Source organism: Carassius auratus, chromosome 22 (genome assembly GCF_003368295.1).
Source record: "Carassius auratus strain Wakin chromosome 22, ASM336829v1, whole genome shotgun sequence".
NCBI classification, from domain to species: domain Eukaryota; kingdom Metazoa; phylum Chordata; class Actinopteri; order Cypriniformes; family Cyprinidae; genus Carassius; species Carassius auratus.
Window position 1 is genome coordinate 21726037 of NC_039264.1, and position 19441 is coordinate 21745477.

Consider the following 19441-nt stretch of genomic DNA (forward strand, 5'->3'; position numbering starts at 1 on the left):
ACCACCACATCTCTCACCTCCACACAACCCTCCTCAACCTTACACACATCCACCAGCATCACGGGTAACTCCACACAGTTTGAGCTCTCTGATAGAATTATTAATGTTTATTGAGACAAAATTGAACTTTAATTTCCTTTAGAAGCAGCCCCCTCACCCTCACGCACTCCTACACAAACCTCACAATCAACAGATGAAGGTAATGATTTTCCTCTTGAAATGTGTCATTTCTACATTAATTGAGCTTTGCAGTATGTCTGTAGTCTGGTCAGACAGTTTTAACTATTAACTTTTATCAACTAGACACTCAACCAGGTTCAAGTAAAGACTCCATCACCTCACCTCCAAACACGACCACCACATCTCTCACCTCCACACAACCCTCCTCAACCTTACACACATCCACCAGCATCACGGGTAACTCCACACAGTTTGAGCTCTCTGATAGAATTATTAATGTTTATTGAGACAAAATTGAACTTTAATTTCCTTTAGAAGCAGCCCCCTCACCCTCACACACTCCTACACAAACCTCACTATTACCAGCTCAAGGTCACGATTCGGCTCTTGAAAAGTGTTATTTACTTCTTTGAACTCCTCCTAGACCGTTAGTCCGATTTTCATCAAATTTGACTCAGATCATCTTCAGAAGCCACTGGCAAAAAGTTGTGGATTTTGTGTCCATATACAAAACGGTTTTTGTTTAGCGCATTACCGGATTTGCTGGAAAGATGCCAAAATACATCTGAGGCTGTATCTCAGCAAAGCTTTGATATATTTACACCAAACTTTGTATGTGCCATTGTCACCTCACAGAGAGCTTGCCACATCAATTTAGTAACATCGCCACCTATTGGTCAACAGTAATTAACTCATTAACTATTATTATTTAAATTTGACTTTAAACTCACACTCCTGCATTATTACTCTCACACACAATCTCTCACACTCTGACCTCCAGCTTCCCATAATGCCCTGCTACGAGCACATGTTACTGAGCACATTCAATGATTGATTTATGTGTGTGTGTGTGTGTTTTCATATGAAAAATGTTCAGACAAGTTTCTATAATAAAAATAAACATATTTTGGAGGTTAACAGTTTTATAGAGTATATTTAAATATTAAAAAAATATCTCTCAAATAGCAAATAGTTTTAATTCGTATTTGTTTATTTTGGTTCCAATTCTTCTGTAATCATGCATTGCTAATGGTAATACTCATAAAACGTTGAAATATTTAGTGTATTTGTGAATTGCAAAATTTTTTTTCTTCAATTTCTACATTTAAAGACACGAAAATGAAATCAAACTGGACCCTTTGTACTTATACAAATACAAATAGACATTCCTGGTGATATTTTATTACACCATTTGTCAGAATAAGTCTATCATCAAAATGTTATAACCTTTTATTATTATTATTATTATTATTACTTTTTTTGTAACTATTATACGCACCACAAAACACTTCCACCACACAGTCAGGTGATGAAGCTTGTAGGAGAGTATTTAATAGTCTTCCAACAATCATTTATTCTGTCCTGAACTAAATCTTTTACAGTCTCGTTTAAAAACACATTGCAAGTTTGTAGAAATGTAGTGTGTGTGTGTGTGTGTGTGTGTGTGTGTGTATTAAAAAACTAAAAGTAATTCACTTGTATCACACAGTTTATCAAGTTACACCTCCCGTAAATGTTAATGTTGATGTCAAAGATTGTGCAGCTTCAATTTAGTGCAAATGTGTAATTGTGCAATTCACCATGGCTAAAGCTAATACTAGAACAATATTTAATAAATTTTTGAATTACATAAAGTGATGCTCAATATCATGAACTTGCATTTCCTTTAGAATCAGGCCCCTCACCCTCACACACTCCTACACAAACCTCACAATCAACAGATAACGGTAATAATTTTCCTCTTGAAATGTGTCATTTCTACGTTAATTGAGCTTTGCAGTATGTCTGTAGTCTGGTCAGACAGTTTTAACTATTAACTTTTATCAACTAGACACTCAACCAGGTTCAAGTAAAGACTCCATCACCTCACCTCCAAACACGACCACCACATCTCTCACCTCCACACAACCCACCTCAACCTTACACACATCCACCAGCATCACGGGTAACTCCACACAGTTTGAGCTCTCTGATAGAATTATTAATGTTTATTGAGACAAAATTGAACTTTAATTTCCTTTAGAAGCAGCCCCCTCACCCTCACACACTCCTACACAAACCTCACTATTACCAGCTCAAGGTCACGATTCGGCTCTTGAAAAGTGTTATTTACTTCTTTGAACTCCTCCTAGACCGTTAGTCCGATTTTCATCAAATTTGACTCAGATAATCTTCAGAAGCCACTGGCAAAAAGTTGTGGATTTTGTGTCCATATACAAAACGGTTTTTGTTTAGCGCATTACCGGATTTGCTGGAAAGATGCCAAAATACATCTGAGGCTGTATCTCAGCAAAGCTTTGATATATTTACACCAAACTTTGTATGTGCCATTGTCACCTCACAGAGAGCTTGCCACATCAATTTAGTAACATCGCCACCTATTGGTCAACAGTAATTAACTAATTAACTATTAATATTTAAATTTGACTTTAAACTCACACTTCTGCATTATTACTCTCACACACAATCTCTCACACTCTGACCTCCAGCTTCCCATAATGCCCTGCTACGAGCACATGTTACTGAGCACATTCAATGATTGATTTATGTGTGTGTGTGTGTTTTCATATGAAAAATGTTTAGACAAGTTTCAATAATACAAATAAACATATTTTGGAGGTTAACAGTTTTATAGAGTGTATTTAAATATTAAGAAATATCTCTCAAATATCTAATAGTTTTAATTCGTAGTTGTATATTTTGGTGCCAATTCTTCTGTAATCATACATTGCTAATGGTAATACTCATAAAATGTTGAAATATTTAGTATTAATTACTAATTATTTGTAACTTGATCAGCTAAAATATTGTTTCATGGTGTCCGTCCATCCATGAATGTGCCATGATGTGGCATTAATAATATGAAAGGAAACTTTATCCTGTGTTAAAATGATATGTCAATACCTGTAATAATAATAATGTTAATACCTGTTGCAGACTTGTTTACATTTTTAGAATTTTTTTTCTTCAATTTCTACATTTAAAGACACGAAAATGAAATCAAACTGGAACCTTTGTACTTATACAAATACAAATAGACATTCCTGGTGATATTTTATTACACCATTTGTCAGAATAAGTCTATCATCAAAATGTTATAACCTTTCATTATTATTATTATTATTATTATTATTATTATTATTATTATTATTATTATTACTTTTTTTTTGTAACTATTATACGCACCACAAAACACTTCCACCACACAGTCAGGTGATGAAGCTTGTAGGAGAGTATTTAATAGTCTTCCAACAATCATTTATTCTGTCCTGAACTAAATCTTTTGCAGTCTCGTTTAAAAATACATGGCAAGTTTGTAGAAATGTAGTGTGTGTGTGTGTGTGTGTGTGTGTATTAAAAAACTAAAAGTAATTCACTTGTATCACACAGTTTATCAAGTTACACCTCCCGTAAATGTTAATGTTGATGTCAAAGATTGTGCAGCTTCAATTTAGTGCAAATGTGTAATTGTGCAATTCACCATGGCTAAAGCTAATACTAGAACAATATTTAATAAATTTTTGAATTACATAAAGTGATGCTCAATATCATGAACTTGCATTTCCTTTAGAATCAGGCCCCTCACCCTCACACACTCCTACACAAACCTCACAATCAACAGATAACGGTAATAATTTTCCTCTTGAAATGTGTCATTTCTACGTTAATTGAGCTTTGCAGTATGTCTGTAGTCTGGTCAGACAGTTTTAACTATTAACTTTTATCAACTAGACACTCAACCAGGTTCAAGTAAAGACTCCATCACCTCACCTCCAAACACGACCACCACATCTCTCACCTCCACACAACCCTCCTCAACCTTACACACATCCACCAGCATCACGGGTAACTCCACACAGTTTGAGCTCTCTGATAGAATTATTAATGTTTATTGAGACAAAATTGAACTTTAATTTCCTTTAGAAGCAGCCCCCTCACCCTCACACACTCCTACACAAACCTCACTATTACCAGCTCAAGGTCACGATTCGGCTCTTGAAAAGTGTTATTTACTTCTTTGAACTCCTCCTAGACCGTTAGTCCGATTTTCATCAAATTTGACTCAGATCATCTTCAGAAGCCACTGGCAAAAAGTTGTGGATTTTGTGTCCATATACAAAACGGTTTTTGTTTAGCGCATTACCGGATTTGCTGGAAAGATGCCAAAATACATCTGAGGCTGTATCTCAGCAAAGCTTTGATATATTTACACCAAACTTTGTATGTGCCATTGTCACCTCACAGAGAGCTTGCCACATCAATTTAGTAACATCGCCACCTATTGGTCAACAGTAATTAACTAATTAACTATTAATATTTAAATTTGACTTTAAACTCACACTCCTGCATTATTACTCTCACACACAATCTCTCACACTCTGACCTCCAGCTTCCCATAATGCCCTGCTACGAGCACATGTTACTGAGCACATTCAATGATTGATTTATGTGTGTGTGTGTGTGTGTGTTTTCATATTAAAAATGTTCAGACAAGTTTCTATGATAAAAATAAACATATTTTGGAGGTTAACAGTTTTATAGAGTATATTTAAATATTAAAAAAATATCTCTCAAATAGCAAATAGTTTTAATTCGTATTTGTTTATTTTGGTTCCAATTCTTCTGTAATCATGCATTGCTAATGGTAATACTCATAAAATGTTGAAATATTTAGTGTATTTGTGAATTGCACAATTTTTTTTCTTCAATTTCTACATTTAAAGACACAAAAATGAAATCAAACTGGACCCTTTGTACTTATACAAATACAAATAGACATTCCTGGTGATATTTTATTACACCATTTGTCAGAATAAGTCTATCATCAAAATGTTATAACCTTTTATTATTATTATTATTATTATTATTATTACTTTTTTTGTAACTATTATACGCACCACAAAACACTTCCACCACACAGTCAGGTGATGAAGCTTGTAGGAGAGTATTTAATAGTCTTCCAACAATCATTTATTCTGTCCTGAACTAAATCTTTTGCAGTCTCGTTTAAAAACACATTGCAAGTTTGTAGAAATGTAGTGTGTGTGTGTGTGTGTGTGTGTGTGTGTGTATTAAAAAATGAAAAGTTTTTCACTTGTATCACACAGTTTATCAAGTTACACCTCCCGTAAATGTTAATGTTGATGTCAAAGATTGTGCAGCTTCAATTTAGTGCAAATGTGTAATTGTGCAATTCACCATGGCTAAAGCTAATGCTAGAACAATATTTAATAAATTTGTGAATTACATAAAGTGATGCTCAATATCATGAACTTGCATTTCCTTTAGAATCAGGCCCCTCACCCTCACACACTCCTACACAAACCTCACAATCAACAGATAACGGTAATAATTTTCCTCTTGAAATGTGTCATTTCTACATTAATTGAGCTTTGCAGTATGTCTGTAGTCTGGTCAGACAGTTTTAACTGTTAACTTTTATCAACTAGACACTCAACCAGGTTCAAGTAAAGACTCCATCACCTCACCTCCAAACACGACCACCACATCTCTCACCTCCACACAACCCTCCTCAACCTTACACACATCCACCAGCATCACGGGTAACTCCACACAGTTTGAGCTCTCTGATAGAATTATTAATGTTTATTGAGACAAAATTGAACTTTAATTTCCTTTAGAAGCAGCCCCCTCACCCTCACGCACTCCTACACAAACCTCACAATCAACAGATGAAGGTAATGATTTTCCTCTTGAAATGTGTCATTTCTACATTAATTGAGCTTTGCAGTATGTCTGTAGTCTGGTCAGACAGTTTTAACTATTAACTTTTATCAACTAGACACTCAACCAGGTTCAAGTAAAGACTCCATCACCTCACCTCCAAACACGACCACCACATCTCTCACCTCCACACAACCCTCCTCAACCTTACACACATCCACCAGCATCACGGGTAACTCCACACAGTTTGAGCTCTCTGATAGAATTATTAATGTTTATTGAGACAAAATTGAACTTTAATTTCCTTTAGAAGCAGCCCCCTCACCCTCACACACTCCTACACAAACCTCACTATTACCAGCTCAAGGTCACGATTCGGCTCTTGAAAAGTGTTATTTACTTCTTTGAACTCCTCCTAGACCGTTAGTCCGATTTTCATCAAATTTGACTCAGATCATCTTCAGAAGCCACTGGCAAAAAGTTGTGGATTTTGTGTCCATATACAAAACGGTTTTTGTTTAGCGCATTACCGGATTTGCTGGAAAGATGCCAAAATACATCTGAGGCTGTATCTCAGCAAAGCTTTGATATATTTACACCAAACTTTGTATGTGCCATTGTCACCTCACAGAGAGCTTGCCACATCAATTTAGTAACATCGCCACCTATTGGTCAACAGTAATTAACTAATTAACTATTATTATTTAAATTTGACTTTAAACTCACACTCCTGCATTATTACTCTCACACACAATCTCTCACACTCTGACCTCCAGCTTCCCATAATGCCCTGCTACGAGCACATGTTACTGAGCACATTCAATGATTGATTTATGTGTGTGTGTGTGTGTTTTCATATGAAAAATGTTCAGACAAGTTTCTATAATAAAAATAAACATATTTTGGAGGTTAACAGTTTTATAGAGTATATTTAAATATTAAAAAAATATCTCTCAAATAGCAAATAGTTTTAATTCGTATTTGTTTATTTTGGTTCCAATTCTTCTGTAATCATGCATTGCTAATGGTAATACTCATAAAACGTTGAAATATTTAGTGTATTTGTGAATTGCACAATTTTTTTTCTTCAATTTCTACATTTAAAGACACAAAAATGAAATCAAACTGGACCCTTTGTACTTATACAAATACAAATAGACATTCCTGGTGATATTTTATTACACCATTTGTCAGAATAAGTCTATCATCAAAATGTTATAACCTTTTATTATTATTATTATTATTATTATTACTTTTTTTGTAACTATTATACGCACCACAAAACACTTCCACCACACAGTCAGGTGATGAAGCTTGTAGGAGAGTATTTAATAGTCTTCCAACAATCATTTATTCTGTCCTGAACTAAATCTTTTACAGTCTCGTTTAAAAACACATTGCAAGTTTGTAGAAATGTAGTGTGTGTGTGTGTGTGTGTGTGTGTGTGTGTATTAAAAAACTAAAAGTAATTCACTTGTATCACACAGTTTATCAAGTTATACCTCCCGTAAATGTTAATGTTGATGTCAAAGATTGTGCAGCTTCAATTTAGTGCAAATGTGTAATTGTGCAATTCACCATGGCTAAAGCTAATACTAGAACAATATTTAATATATTTGTGAATTACATAAAGTGATTCTCAATATCATGAACTTGCATTTCCTTTAGAATCAGCCCCCTCACCCTCACACACTCCTACACAAACCTCACAATCAACAGATAACGGTAATAATTTTCCTCTTGAAATGTGTCATTTCTACATTAATTGAGCTTTGCAGTATGTCTGTAGTCTGGTCAGACAGTTTTAACTATTAACTTTTATCAACTAGACACTCAACCAGGTTCAAGTAAAGACTCCATCACCTCACCTCCAAACACGACCACCACATCTCTCACCTCCACACAACCCTCCTCAACCTTACACACATCCACCAGCATCACGGGTAACTCCACACAGTTTGAGCTCTCTGATAGAATTATTAATGTTTATTGAGACAAAATTGAACTTTAATTTCCTTTAGAAGCAGCCCCCTCACCCTCACACACTCCTACACAAACCTCACTATTACCAGCTCAAGGTCACGATTCGGCTCTTGAAAAGTGTTATTTACTTCTTTGAACTCCTCCTAGACCGTTAGTCCGATTTTCATCAAATTTGACTCAGATAATCTTCAGAAGCCACTGGCAAAAAGTTGTGGATTTTATGTCCATATACAAAACGGTTTTTGTTTAGCGCATTACCGGATTTGCTGGAAAGATGCCAAAATACATCTGAGGCTGTATCTCAGCAAAGCTTTGATATATTTACACCAAACTTTGTATGTGCCATTGTCACCTCACAGAGAGCTTGCCACATCAATTTAGTAACATCGCCACCTATTGGTCAACAGTAATTAACTAATTAACTATTAATATTTAAATTTGACTTTAAACTCACACTCCTGCATTATTACTCTCACACACAATCTCTCACACTCTGACCTCCAGCTTCCCATAATGCCCTGCTACGAGCACATGTTACTGAGCACATTCAATGATTGATTTATGTGTGTGTGTGTGTGTTTTCATATTAAAAATGTTTAGACAAGTTTCAATAATACAAATAAACATATTTTGGAGGTTAACAGTTTTATAGAGTATATTTAAATATTAAGAAATATCTCTCAAATATCTAATAGTTTTAATTCGTAGTTGTATATTTTGGTGCCAATTCTTCTGTAATCATACATTGCTAATGGTAATACTCATAAAATGTTGAAATATTTAGTATTAATTACTAATTATTTGTAACTTGATCAGCTAAAATATTGTTTCATGGTGTCCGTCCATCCATGAATGTGCCATGATGTGGCATTAATAATATGAAAGGAAACTTTATCCTGTGTTAAAATGATATGTCAATACCTGTAATAATAATAATGTTAATACCTGTTGCAGACTTGTTTACATTTTTAGAATTTTTTTTCTTCAATTTCTACATTTAAAGACACAAAAATGAAATCAAACTGGACCCTTTGTACTTATACAAATACAAATAGACATTCCTGGTGATATTTTATTACACCATTTGTCAGAATAAGTCTATCATCAAAATGTTATAACCTTTCATTATTATTATTATTATTATTATTATTATTATTATTATTATTATTATTATTATTATTATTATTACTTTTTTTTGTAACTATTATACGCACCACAAAACACTTCCACCACACAGTCAGGTGATGAAGCTTGTAGGAGAGTATTTAATAGTCTTCCAACAATCATTTATTCTGTCCTGAACTAAATCTTTTACAGTCTCGTTTAAAAATACATGGCAAGTTTGTAGAAATGTAGTGTGTGTGTGTGTGTGTGTGTGTGTGTGTGTGTGTGTGTGTGTGTGTGTGTGTGTGTGTGTGTGTGTGTGTGTGTATTAAAAAACTAAAAGTAATTCACTTGTATCACACAGTTTATCAAGTTATACCTCCCGTAAATGTTAATGTTGATGTCAAAGATTGTGCAGCTTCAATTTAGTGCAAATGTGTAATTGTGCAATTCACCATGGCTAAAGCTAATACTAGTACAATATTTAATATATTTGTGAATTATATAAAGTGATTCTCAATATCATGAACTTGCATTTCCTTTAGAATCAGGCCCCTCACCCTCACACACTCCTACACAAACCTCACAATCAACAGATGAAGGTAATGATTTTCCTCTTGAAATGTGTCATTTCTACATTAATTGAGCTTTGCAGTATGTCTGTAGTCTGGTCAGACAGTTTTAACTATTAACTTTTATCAACTAGACACTCAACCAGGTTCAAGTAAAGACTCCATCACCTCACCTCCAAACACGATCACCACATCTCTCACCTCCACACAACCCTCCTCAACCTTACACACATCCACCAGCATCACGGGTAACTCCACACAGTTTGAGCTCTCTGATAGAATTATTAATGTTTATTGAGACAAAATTGAACTTTAATTTCCTTTAGAAGCAGCCCCCTCACCCTCACACACTCCTACACAAACCTCACTATTACCAGCTCAAGGTCACGATTCGGCTCTTGAAAAGTGTTATTTACTTCTTTGAACTCCTCCTAGACCGTTAGTCCGATTTTCATCAAATTTGACTCAGATCATCTTCAGAAGCCACTGGCAAAAAGTTGTGGATTTTGTGTCCATATACAAAACGGTTTTTGTTTAGCGCATTACCGGATTTGCTGGAAAGATGCCAAAATACATCTGAGGCTGTATCTCAGCAAAGCTTTGATATATTTACACCAAACTTTGTATGTGCCATTGTCACCTCACAGAGAGCTTGCCACATCAATTTAGTAACATCGCCACCTGTTGGTCAACAGTAATTAACTCATTAACTATTAATATTTAAATTTGACTTTAAACTCACACTTCTGCATTATTACTCTCACACACAATCTCTCACACTCTGACCTCCAGCTTCCCATAATGCCCTGCTACGAGCACATGTTACTGAGCACATTCAATGATTGATTTATGTGTGTGTGTGTGTTTTCATATGAAAAATGTTTAGACAAGTTTCAATAATACAAATAAACATATTTTGGAGGTTAACAGTTTAATAGAGTATATTTAAATATTAAGAAATATCTCTCAAATATCTAATAGTTTTAATTCGTAGTTGTATATTTTGGTGCCAATTCTTCTGTAATCATACATTGCTAATGGTAATACTCATAAAATGTTGAAATATTTAGAATTAATTACTAATTATTTGTAACTTGATCAGCTAAAATATTGTTTCATGGTGTCCGTCCATCCATGAATGTGCCATGATGTGGCATTAATAATATGAAAGGAAACTTTATCCTGTGTTAAAATGATATGTCAATACCTGTAATAATAATAATGTTAATACCTGTTGCAGACTTGTTTACATTTTTAGAATTTTTTTTCTTCAATTTCTACATTTAAAGACACGAAAATGAAATCAAACTGGACCCTTTGTACTTATACAAATACAAATAGACATTCCTGGTGATATTTTATTACACCATTTGTCAGAATAAGTCTATCATCAAAATGTTATAACCTTTCATTATTATTAGTGGTGCTTGCCGGAGGCAAGGCATCACTATTATTATCTCACATACTTATTATTATTATATCTTATTCTTATTCTTCCGCCAAAACTTCGGCGCGTAACTAGTCCCGCAGTTTTCGTCACAGACCCGCAAAACAGGCGTCAAATCGTGCGGCCTAGTCGGGAATGGTGTGCTATGACTTTTATAAGCGATCGGGCGTACGATGTTCGTACACCGGGCGAAAAATCGGGCGAAAAATCCCATAGACAATGCATTGCGGCCAACTTTGACGGATCGTAGCTCCGAGAGAGAATTTCGCAGAAACATGTGAATCACCACATTTGGAGAGGCTATCAGGCTGTGCGCGATCATACCCCGACATGGGGTATAAGTTGTACCCCTGGGGTGCTAGAGACCCCCAAAGTTGCCCCATAGACATAGTATGGTGCGGGATCGCCCATGAAACACTGTGTTTTTCCTGCAATGGGAAATTACATAGGGATATTGTATTGAAAATAACTCTGCATCACAGTGTCATAGAGACAAGGGGGTGGGCTCATTTGAATCAGGCAACCAATCAGTCTCTCAGGATCATTATGAAGCTATCAAGCCACGCCCTAGCAACCATGTAGAGCGCCATAGCAACAAGCCCCATAGACTTCCATTGAAAAAGATCAAATGAATAACTTTGGATAGAAGTGTCATAGAAACATGAGGGTGGGCTCGTTTGACTCGGGCAGCAAACGGCCAATCATGTATCTCCTTCAAGACAACCTAGCCACGCCCTAGCAACCATTAAGAGCTACCTAGCAACCCAAAGCATAGAGAGATATCTTAACATCTGAAAGACATAGAAGCATGGGGGTTGGTTTATATTAGCAAGCTACCATTGGAGTATCATCATTGGCAGCTGCCAGGCCACTCCCTAGCAACCAAACACAGTACCCTAGCAACCGTTTTGCAAGATCTATATCTCCGCATCAGAACATCGTAGAGGCATGGGGGTTGGTTTGTATTGGCGAGCAGCCTTTGGAGTATCACCATTGGCAGCTGCCAAGCCACTCCATAGCAACCAAACGGAGTACCCTAGCAACCGTTTTGCACGACCTATATCTCTGCATCAGAACATCGTACAGACATGGCGGTTGGATTTTTTGACTCATGCTAGGACACTGGACTTCCAACATGCTAGTCATGCTAGCAGTGATTAGCTACATGCTAATAGTGATTAGCTAAGTGCTCAAATGAGCTAAGAACTCTATAATAACTACATAGTGACCATCTGTGACAACTACCAACCACCTAGTAACATCATAGCAACCACCCAGGAGACCATAGCAACTGCCTAGCAACCAGCCAAAACACCCTAGCAACCGCCTAGCAACACCTTAGCAACCACCCCAAGTACCGTAGCAACTGCCTAGCAACCACCCAGGTTACCATAGCAACCACCCTAGCAACCACCCCGGGTACCCTAGCAACCACATAGCAACACCCTAGCAACCACCCCGATTACCCTAGCAACCACCCCGATTACCCTAGCAACCACCCTGAGTACCCTAGCAACGGCCCTAGCAACCATCATGGGGACCCTAGCAACCGCCCTAGCAACCACCCCGGGTACCCTAGCAACCACATAGCAACACCCTAGCAACCACCCCGATTACCCTAGCAACCACCCTGAGTACCCTAGCAACGGCCCTAGCAACCATCATGGGGACCCTAGCAACCGCCCTAGCAACCACCCCTGGTACCCTAGCAACCACATAGCAACACCCTAGCAACCACCCCGATTACCCTAGCAACCACCCTGGGTACCCTAGCAACGGCCCTAGCAACCATCATGGGGACCCTAGCAACTGCCATAGCAACCACCCCGGGTACCCTAGCAACCACACCCTAGCAACAGAGGGGCGAGTTTTGCCACTGCAAGCACCACTCACATTTTCTTCAGGAAATGTACCTTCTAGTTATTATTATTATTGTTATTATTATTATTATTATTATTATTATTACTTTTTTTTGTAACTATTATACGCACCACAAAACACTTCCACCACACAGTCAGGTGATGAAGCTTGTAGGAGAGTATTTAATAGTCTTCCAACAATCATTTATTCTGTCCTGAACTAAATCTTTTACAGTCTCGTTTAAAAACACATTGCAAGTTTGTAGAAATGTAGTGTGTGTGTGTGTGTGTGTGTGTGTGTGTGTGTGTGTGTGTGTGTGTGTGTGTGTGTGTGTGTGTGTGTGTGTGTGTGTGTGTGTGTGTGTATTAAAAAACTAAAAGTAATTCACTTGTATCACACAGTTTATCAAGTTACACCTCCCGTAAATGTTAATGTTGATGTCAAAGATTGTGCAGCTTCAATTTAGTGCAAATGTGTAATTGTGCAATTCACCATGGCTAAAGCTAATACTAGAACAATATTTAATATATTTGTGAATTACATAAAGTTATACTCAATATCATGAACTTGCATTTCCTTTAGAATCAGGCCCCTCACCCTCACACACTCCTACACAAACCTCACAATCAACAGATAACGGTAATAATTTTCCTCTTGAAATGTGTCATTTCTACATTAATTGAGCTTTGCAGTATGTCTGTAGTCTGGTCAGACAGTTTTAACTATTAACTTTTATCAACTAGCAACTCAACCAGGTTCAAGTAAAGACTCCATCACCTCACCTCCAAACACGACCACCACATCTCTCACCTCCACACAACCCTCCTCAACCTTACACACATCCACCAGCATCACGGGTAACTCCACACAGTTTGAGCTCTCTGATAGAATTATTAATGTTTATTGAGACAAAATTGAACTTTAATTTCCTTTAGAAGCAGCCCCCTCACCCTCACACACTCCTACACAAACCTCACTATTACCAGCTCAAGGTCACGATTCGGCTCTTGAAAAGTGTTATTTACTTCTTTGAACTCCTCCTAGACCGTTAGTCCGATTTTCATCAAATTTGACTCAGATCATCTTCAGAAGCCACTGGCAAAAAGTTGTGGATTTTGTGTCCATATACAAAACGGTTTTTGTTTAGCGCATTACCGGATTTGCTGGAAAGATGCCAAAATACATCTGAGGCTGTATCTCAGCAAAGCTTTGATATATTTACACCAAACTTTGTATGTGCCATTGTCACCTCACAGAGAGCTTGCCACATCAATTTAGTAACATCGCCACCTATTGGTCAACAGTAATTAACTAATTAACTATTAATATTTAAATTTGACTTTAAACTCACACTCCTGCATTATTACTCTCACACACAATCTCTCACACTCTGACCTCCAGCTTCCCATAATGCCCTGCTACGAGCACATGTTACTGAGCACATTCAATGATTGATTTATGTGTGTGTGTGTGTGTGTGTTTTCATATGAAAAATGTTTAGACAAGTTTCAATAATACAAATAAACATATTTTGGAGGTTAACAGTTTTATAGAGTATATTTAAATATTAAGAAATATCTCTCAAATATCTAATAGTTTTAATTCGTAGTTGTATATTTTGGTGCCAATTCTTCTGTAATCATACATTGCTAATGGTAATACTCATAAAATGTTGAAATATTTAGAATTAATTACTAATTATTTGTAACTTGATCAGCTAAAATATTGTTTCATGGTGTCCGTCCATCCATGAATGTGCCATGATGTGGCATTAATAATATGAAAGGAAACTTTATCCTGTGTTAAAATAATATGTCAATACCTGTAATAATAATAATGTTAATACCTGTTGCAGACTTGTTTACATTTTTAGAATTTTTTTTCTTCAATTTCTACATTTAAAGACACGAAAATGAAATCAAACTGGACCCTTTGTACTTATACAAATACAAATAGACATTCCTGGTGATATTTTATTACACCATTTGTCAGAATAAGTCTATCATCAAAATGTTATAACCTTTTATTATTATTATTATTATTATTATTATTATTATTATTACTTTTTTTTGTAACTATTATACGCACCACAAAACACTTCCACCACACAGTCAGGTGATGAAGCTTGTAGGAGAGTATTTAATAGTCTTCCAACAATCATTTATTCTGTCCTGAACTAAATCTTTTACAGTCTCGTTTAAAAATACATGGCAAGTTTGTAGAAATGTAGTGTGTGTGTGTGTGTGTGTGTGTGTGTGTGTGTGTGTGTGTGTGTGTGTGTGTGTATTAAAAAACTAAAAGTAATTCACTTGTATCACACAGTTTATCAAGTTACACCTCCCGTAAATGTTAATGTTGATGTCAAAGATTGTGCAGCTTCAATTTAGTGCAAATGTGTAATTGTGCAATTCACCATGGCTAAAGCTAATACTAGAACAATATTTAATATATTTGTGAATTACATAAAGTTATACTCAATATCATGAACTTGCATTTCCTTTAGAATCAGGCCCCTCACCCTCACACACTCCTACACAAACCTCACAATCAACAGATAACGGTAATAATTTTCCTCTTGAAATGTGTCATTTCTACATTAATTGAGCTTTGCAGTATGTCTGTAGTCTGGTCAGACAGTTTTAACTATTAACTTTTATCAACTAGACACTCAACCAGGTTCAAGTAAAGACTCCATCACCTCACCTCCAAACACGACCACCACATCTCTCACCTCCACACAACCCTCCTCAACCTTACACACATCCACCAGCATCACGGGTAACTCCACACAGTTTGAGCTCTCTGATAGAATTATTAATGTTTATTGAGACAAAATTGAACTTTAATTTCCTTTAGAAGCAGCCCCCTCACCCTCACACACTCCTACACAAACCTCACTATTACCAGCTCAAGGTCACGATTCGGCTCTTGAAAAGTGTTATTTACTTCTTTGAACTCCTCCTAGACCGTTAGTCCGATTTTCATCAAATTTGACTCAGATCATCTTCAGAAGCCACTGGCAAAAAGTTGTGGATTTTGTGTCCATATACAAAACGGTTTTTGTTTAGCGCATTACCGGATTTGCTGGAAAGATGCCAAAATACATCTGAGGCTGTATCTCAGCAAAGCTTTGATATATTTACACCAAACTTTGTATGTGCCATTGTCACCTCACAGAGAGCTTGCCACATCAATTTAGTAACATCGCCACCTATTGGTCAACAGTAATTAACTAATTAACTATTAATATTTAAATTTGACTTTAAACTCACACTCCTGCATTATTACTCTCACACACAATCTCTCACACTCTGACCTCCAGCTTCCCATAATGCCCTGCTACGAGCACATGTTACTGAGCACATTCAATGATTGATTTATGTGTGTGTGTGTGTGTGTGTTTTCATATGAAAAATGTTTAGACAAGTTTCAATAATACAAATAAACATATTTTGGAGGTTAACAGTTTTATAGAGTATATTTAAATATTAAGAAATATCTCTCAAATATCTAATAGTTTTAATTCGTAGTTGTATATTTTGGTGCCAATTCTTCTGTAATCATACATTGCTAATGGTAATACTCATAAAATGTTGAAATATTTAGTATTAATTACTAATTATTTGTAACTTGATCAGCTAAAATATTGTTTCATGGTGTCCGTCCATCCATGAATGTGCCATGATGTGGCATTAATAATATGAAAGGAAACTTTATCCTGTGTTAAAATGATATGTCAATACCTGTAATAATAATAATGTTAATACCTGTTGCAGACTTGTTTACATTTTTAGAATTTTTTTTCTTCAATTTCTACATTTAAAGACACAAAAATGAAATCAAACTGGACCCTTTGTACTTATACAAATACAAATAGACATTCCTGGTGATATTTTATTACACCATTTGTCAGAATAAGTCTATCATCAAAATGTTATAACCTTTCATTATTATTATTATTATTATTATTATTATTATTATTATTATTATTATTATTATTACTTTTTTTTGTAACTATTATACGCACCACAAAACACTTCCACCACACAGTCAGGTGATGAAGCTTGTAGGAGAGTATTTAATAGTCTTCCAACAATCATTTATTCTGTCCTGAACTAAATCTTTTACAGTCTCGTTTAAAAATACATGGCAAGTTTGTAGAAATGTAGTGTGTGTGTGTGTGTGTGTGTGTGTGTGTGTGTGTGTGTGTGTGTGTGTGTGTGTGTGTGTGTATTAAAAAACTAAAAGTAATTCACTTGTATCACACAGTTTATCAAGTTACACCTCCCGTAAATGTTAATGTTGATGTCAAAGATTGTGCAGCTTCAATTTAGTGCAAATGTGTAATTGTGCAATTCACCATGGCTAAAGCTAATGCTAGAACAATATTTAATAAATTTGTGAATTACATAAAGTGATGCTCAATATCATGAACTTGCATTTCCTTTAGAATCAGGCCCCTCACCCTCACGGACTCCTACACAAACCTCACAATCAACAGATAACGGTAATGATTTTCCTCTTGAAATGTGTCATTTCTACATTAATTGAGCTTTGCAGTATGTCTGTAGTCTGGTCAGACAGTTTTAACTATTAACTTTTATCAACTAGACACTCAACCAGGTTCAAGTAAAGACTCCATCACCTCACCTCCAAACACGACCACCACATCTCTCACCTCCACACAACCCTCCTCAACCTTACACACATCCACCAGCATCACGGGTAACTCCACACAGTTTGAGCTCTCTGATAGAATTATTAATGTTTATTGAGACAAAATTGAACTTTAATTTCCTTTAGAAGCAGCCCCCTCACCCTCACACACTCCTACACAAACCTCACTATTACCAGCTCAAGGTCACGATTCGGCTCTTGAAAAGTGTTATTTACTTCTTTGAACTCCTCCTAGACCGTTAGTCCGATTTTCATCAAATTTGACTCAGATCATCTTCAGAAGCCACTGGCAAAAAGTTGTGGATTTTGTGTCCATATACAAAACGGTTTTTGTTTAGCGCATTACCGGATTTGCTGGAAAGATGCCAAAATACATCTGAGGCTGTATCTCAGCAAAGCTTTGATATATTTACACCAAACTTTGTATGTGCCATTGTCACCTCACAGAGAGCTTGCCACATCAATTTAGTAACATCGCCACCTATTGGTCAACAGTAATTAACTAATTAAAGGGGGGGTGAAATGCTCGTTTTCACTCAATATCCTGTTAATCTTGAGTACCTACAAAGTAGTACTTCATCCCTTATAACTCCAAAAAGTCTTTAGTTTCATTATATTTATAAGAGAAAGATAGTCTGTACTGATTTTTCCCGGAATAACACGACCGGCTGGAGGCGTGACTTGTGGCGGAGCTAAAGAATCACGAGCGCCAGTAAGCTTTTGCGTTGAGAGCGTTTGGAAGCTGTGACATTACCGTGAGGAAAAAACCATCATCCAAAACAAACCATGGCTAACAGTCAGGTTCAGCGTATATTTATGATCCAGAATCAGATCCAGAGGCTGAAATTTAACAAGAGCAGCAGCAGCAAAGACTATAGCAGGACGTCTTCCACTTTATGTCGTCTTTTTTTTTTTAAGGTGTACATGTGGAAAGTGCAGTTTGATGACAACATCGCATGTTGTTTACTTGATATGCTTACGCACCGATAGCTAAGTTAACAACGCAGAGATATTTGAAGCAGTTTTACTCACCGCATGTGGTTCCAACACACGATTGTGACCCTCATTATCCTTAAGAAATAAAAGATGTGCAAATCCGCCGTCAAACTGGGCCTTGTTTGTAAAACACACTTCTTTTCTGACATTTCGGTCTCTCGCTCTGATCAGTGAATGTCTGTTGCGCTCTCAGGGCTCTGCTATACGGGAGCGCGCGCTCTTCCGGCAGAAGTGCCCGTAGGACCCATATAAGGAAATTCCGCTCCATCTAACGTCACACAGAGCCATACTCGAAAAAAAATTCCGAAACTTGTGACAAAGGAGTATTTTTGTTCCAAAAATCGTACAACTTAATTTTTTAAACTTTGTCCATGTTTAGCATGGGAATCCAACTCTTTAACAGTGTAAAAAACTCAGTATGCATGAAATAGCATTTCACCCCCCCTTTAACTATTAATATTTAAATTTGACTTTAAACTCACACTCCTGCATTATTACTCTCACACACAATCTCTCACACTCTGACCTCCAGCTTCCCATAATGCCCTGCTGCGAGCACATGTTACTGAGCACATTCAATGATTGATTTATGTGTGTGTGTGTGTGTGTGTGTTTTCATATTTAAAATGTTTAGACAAGTTTCTATAATAAAAATAAACATATTTTGAAGGTAAACAGTTTTATAGAGTATATTTAAATTTTAAAAAATATCTCTCAAATATCAAAAAGTTATTATATTTTAATAATTTCAGCAATTTTTTTGTCTTGTGGACTAAATGTTAATATCTTTTATGTACAATATCTTACTCAGGACAGTACTAAATAAAATATAACATTCATTTAGTATGATCTCTCTTATTTTTTGAAAATTACTTGCATTTTCACAGATTCTGCAAGGGGTGCCCAAACTTTCGAGCCCCACTGTATATATATATAT

General features: G+C 36.1%; 2 protein-coding genes across 6 annotated transcripts in view; both read left to right on the forward strand.

The window, feature by feature from the left end:
- LOC113039994 (receptor-type tyrosine-protein phosphatase C-like) overlaps nt 1–19441 on the forward strand; it is a 121016-nt gene that overhangs the window by 81300 nt on the left and 20275 nt on the right. For all 5 annotated transcript variants that reach the window (XM_026198176.1, XM_026198177.1, XM_026198178.1 and 2 more), the window contains 2 exons: nt 17282–17338; nt 17443–17556. In XM_026198176.1, coding sequence (XP_026053961.1) covers nt 17282–17338; nt 17443–17556 — 171 coding nt within the window. The remainder of the gene's footprint in view (nt 1–17281; nt 17339–17442; nt 17557–19441) is intronic.
- LOC113039996 (early nodulin-75-like) lies at nt 111–10209 on the forward strand. Its single transcript, XM_026198182.1, has 14 exons — nt 111–199; nt 304–417; nt 1851–1907; nt 2012–2125; nt 3752–3808; nt 3913–4026; nt 5470–5526; nt 5631–5744; nt 5823–5879; nt 5984–6097; nt 7534–7590; nt 7695–7808; nt 9498–9554; nt 9659–10209. The coding sequence occupies exons 1-14, from the start codon at nt 194–196 to the stop codon at nt 9848–9850; spliced, it is 1224 nt and encodes a 407-aa protein (XP_026053967.1). The 5' UTR covers nt 111–193; the 3' UTR covers nt 9851–10209.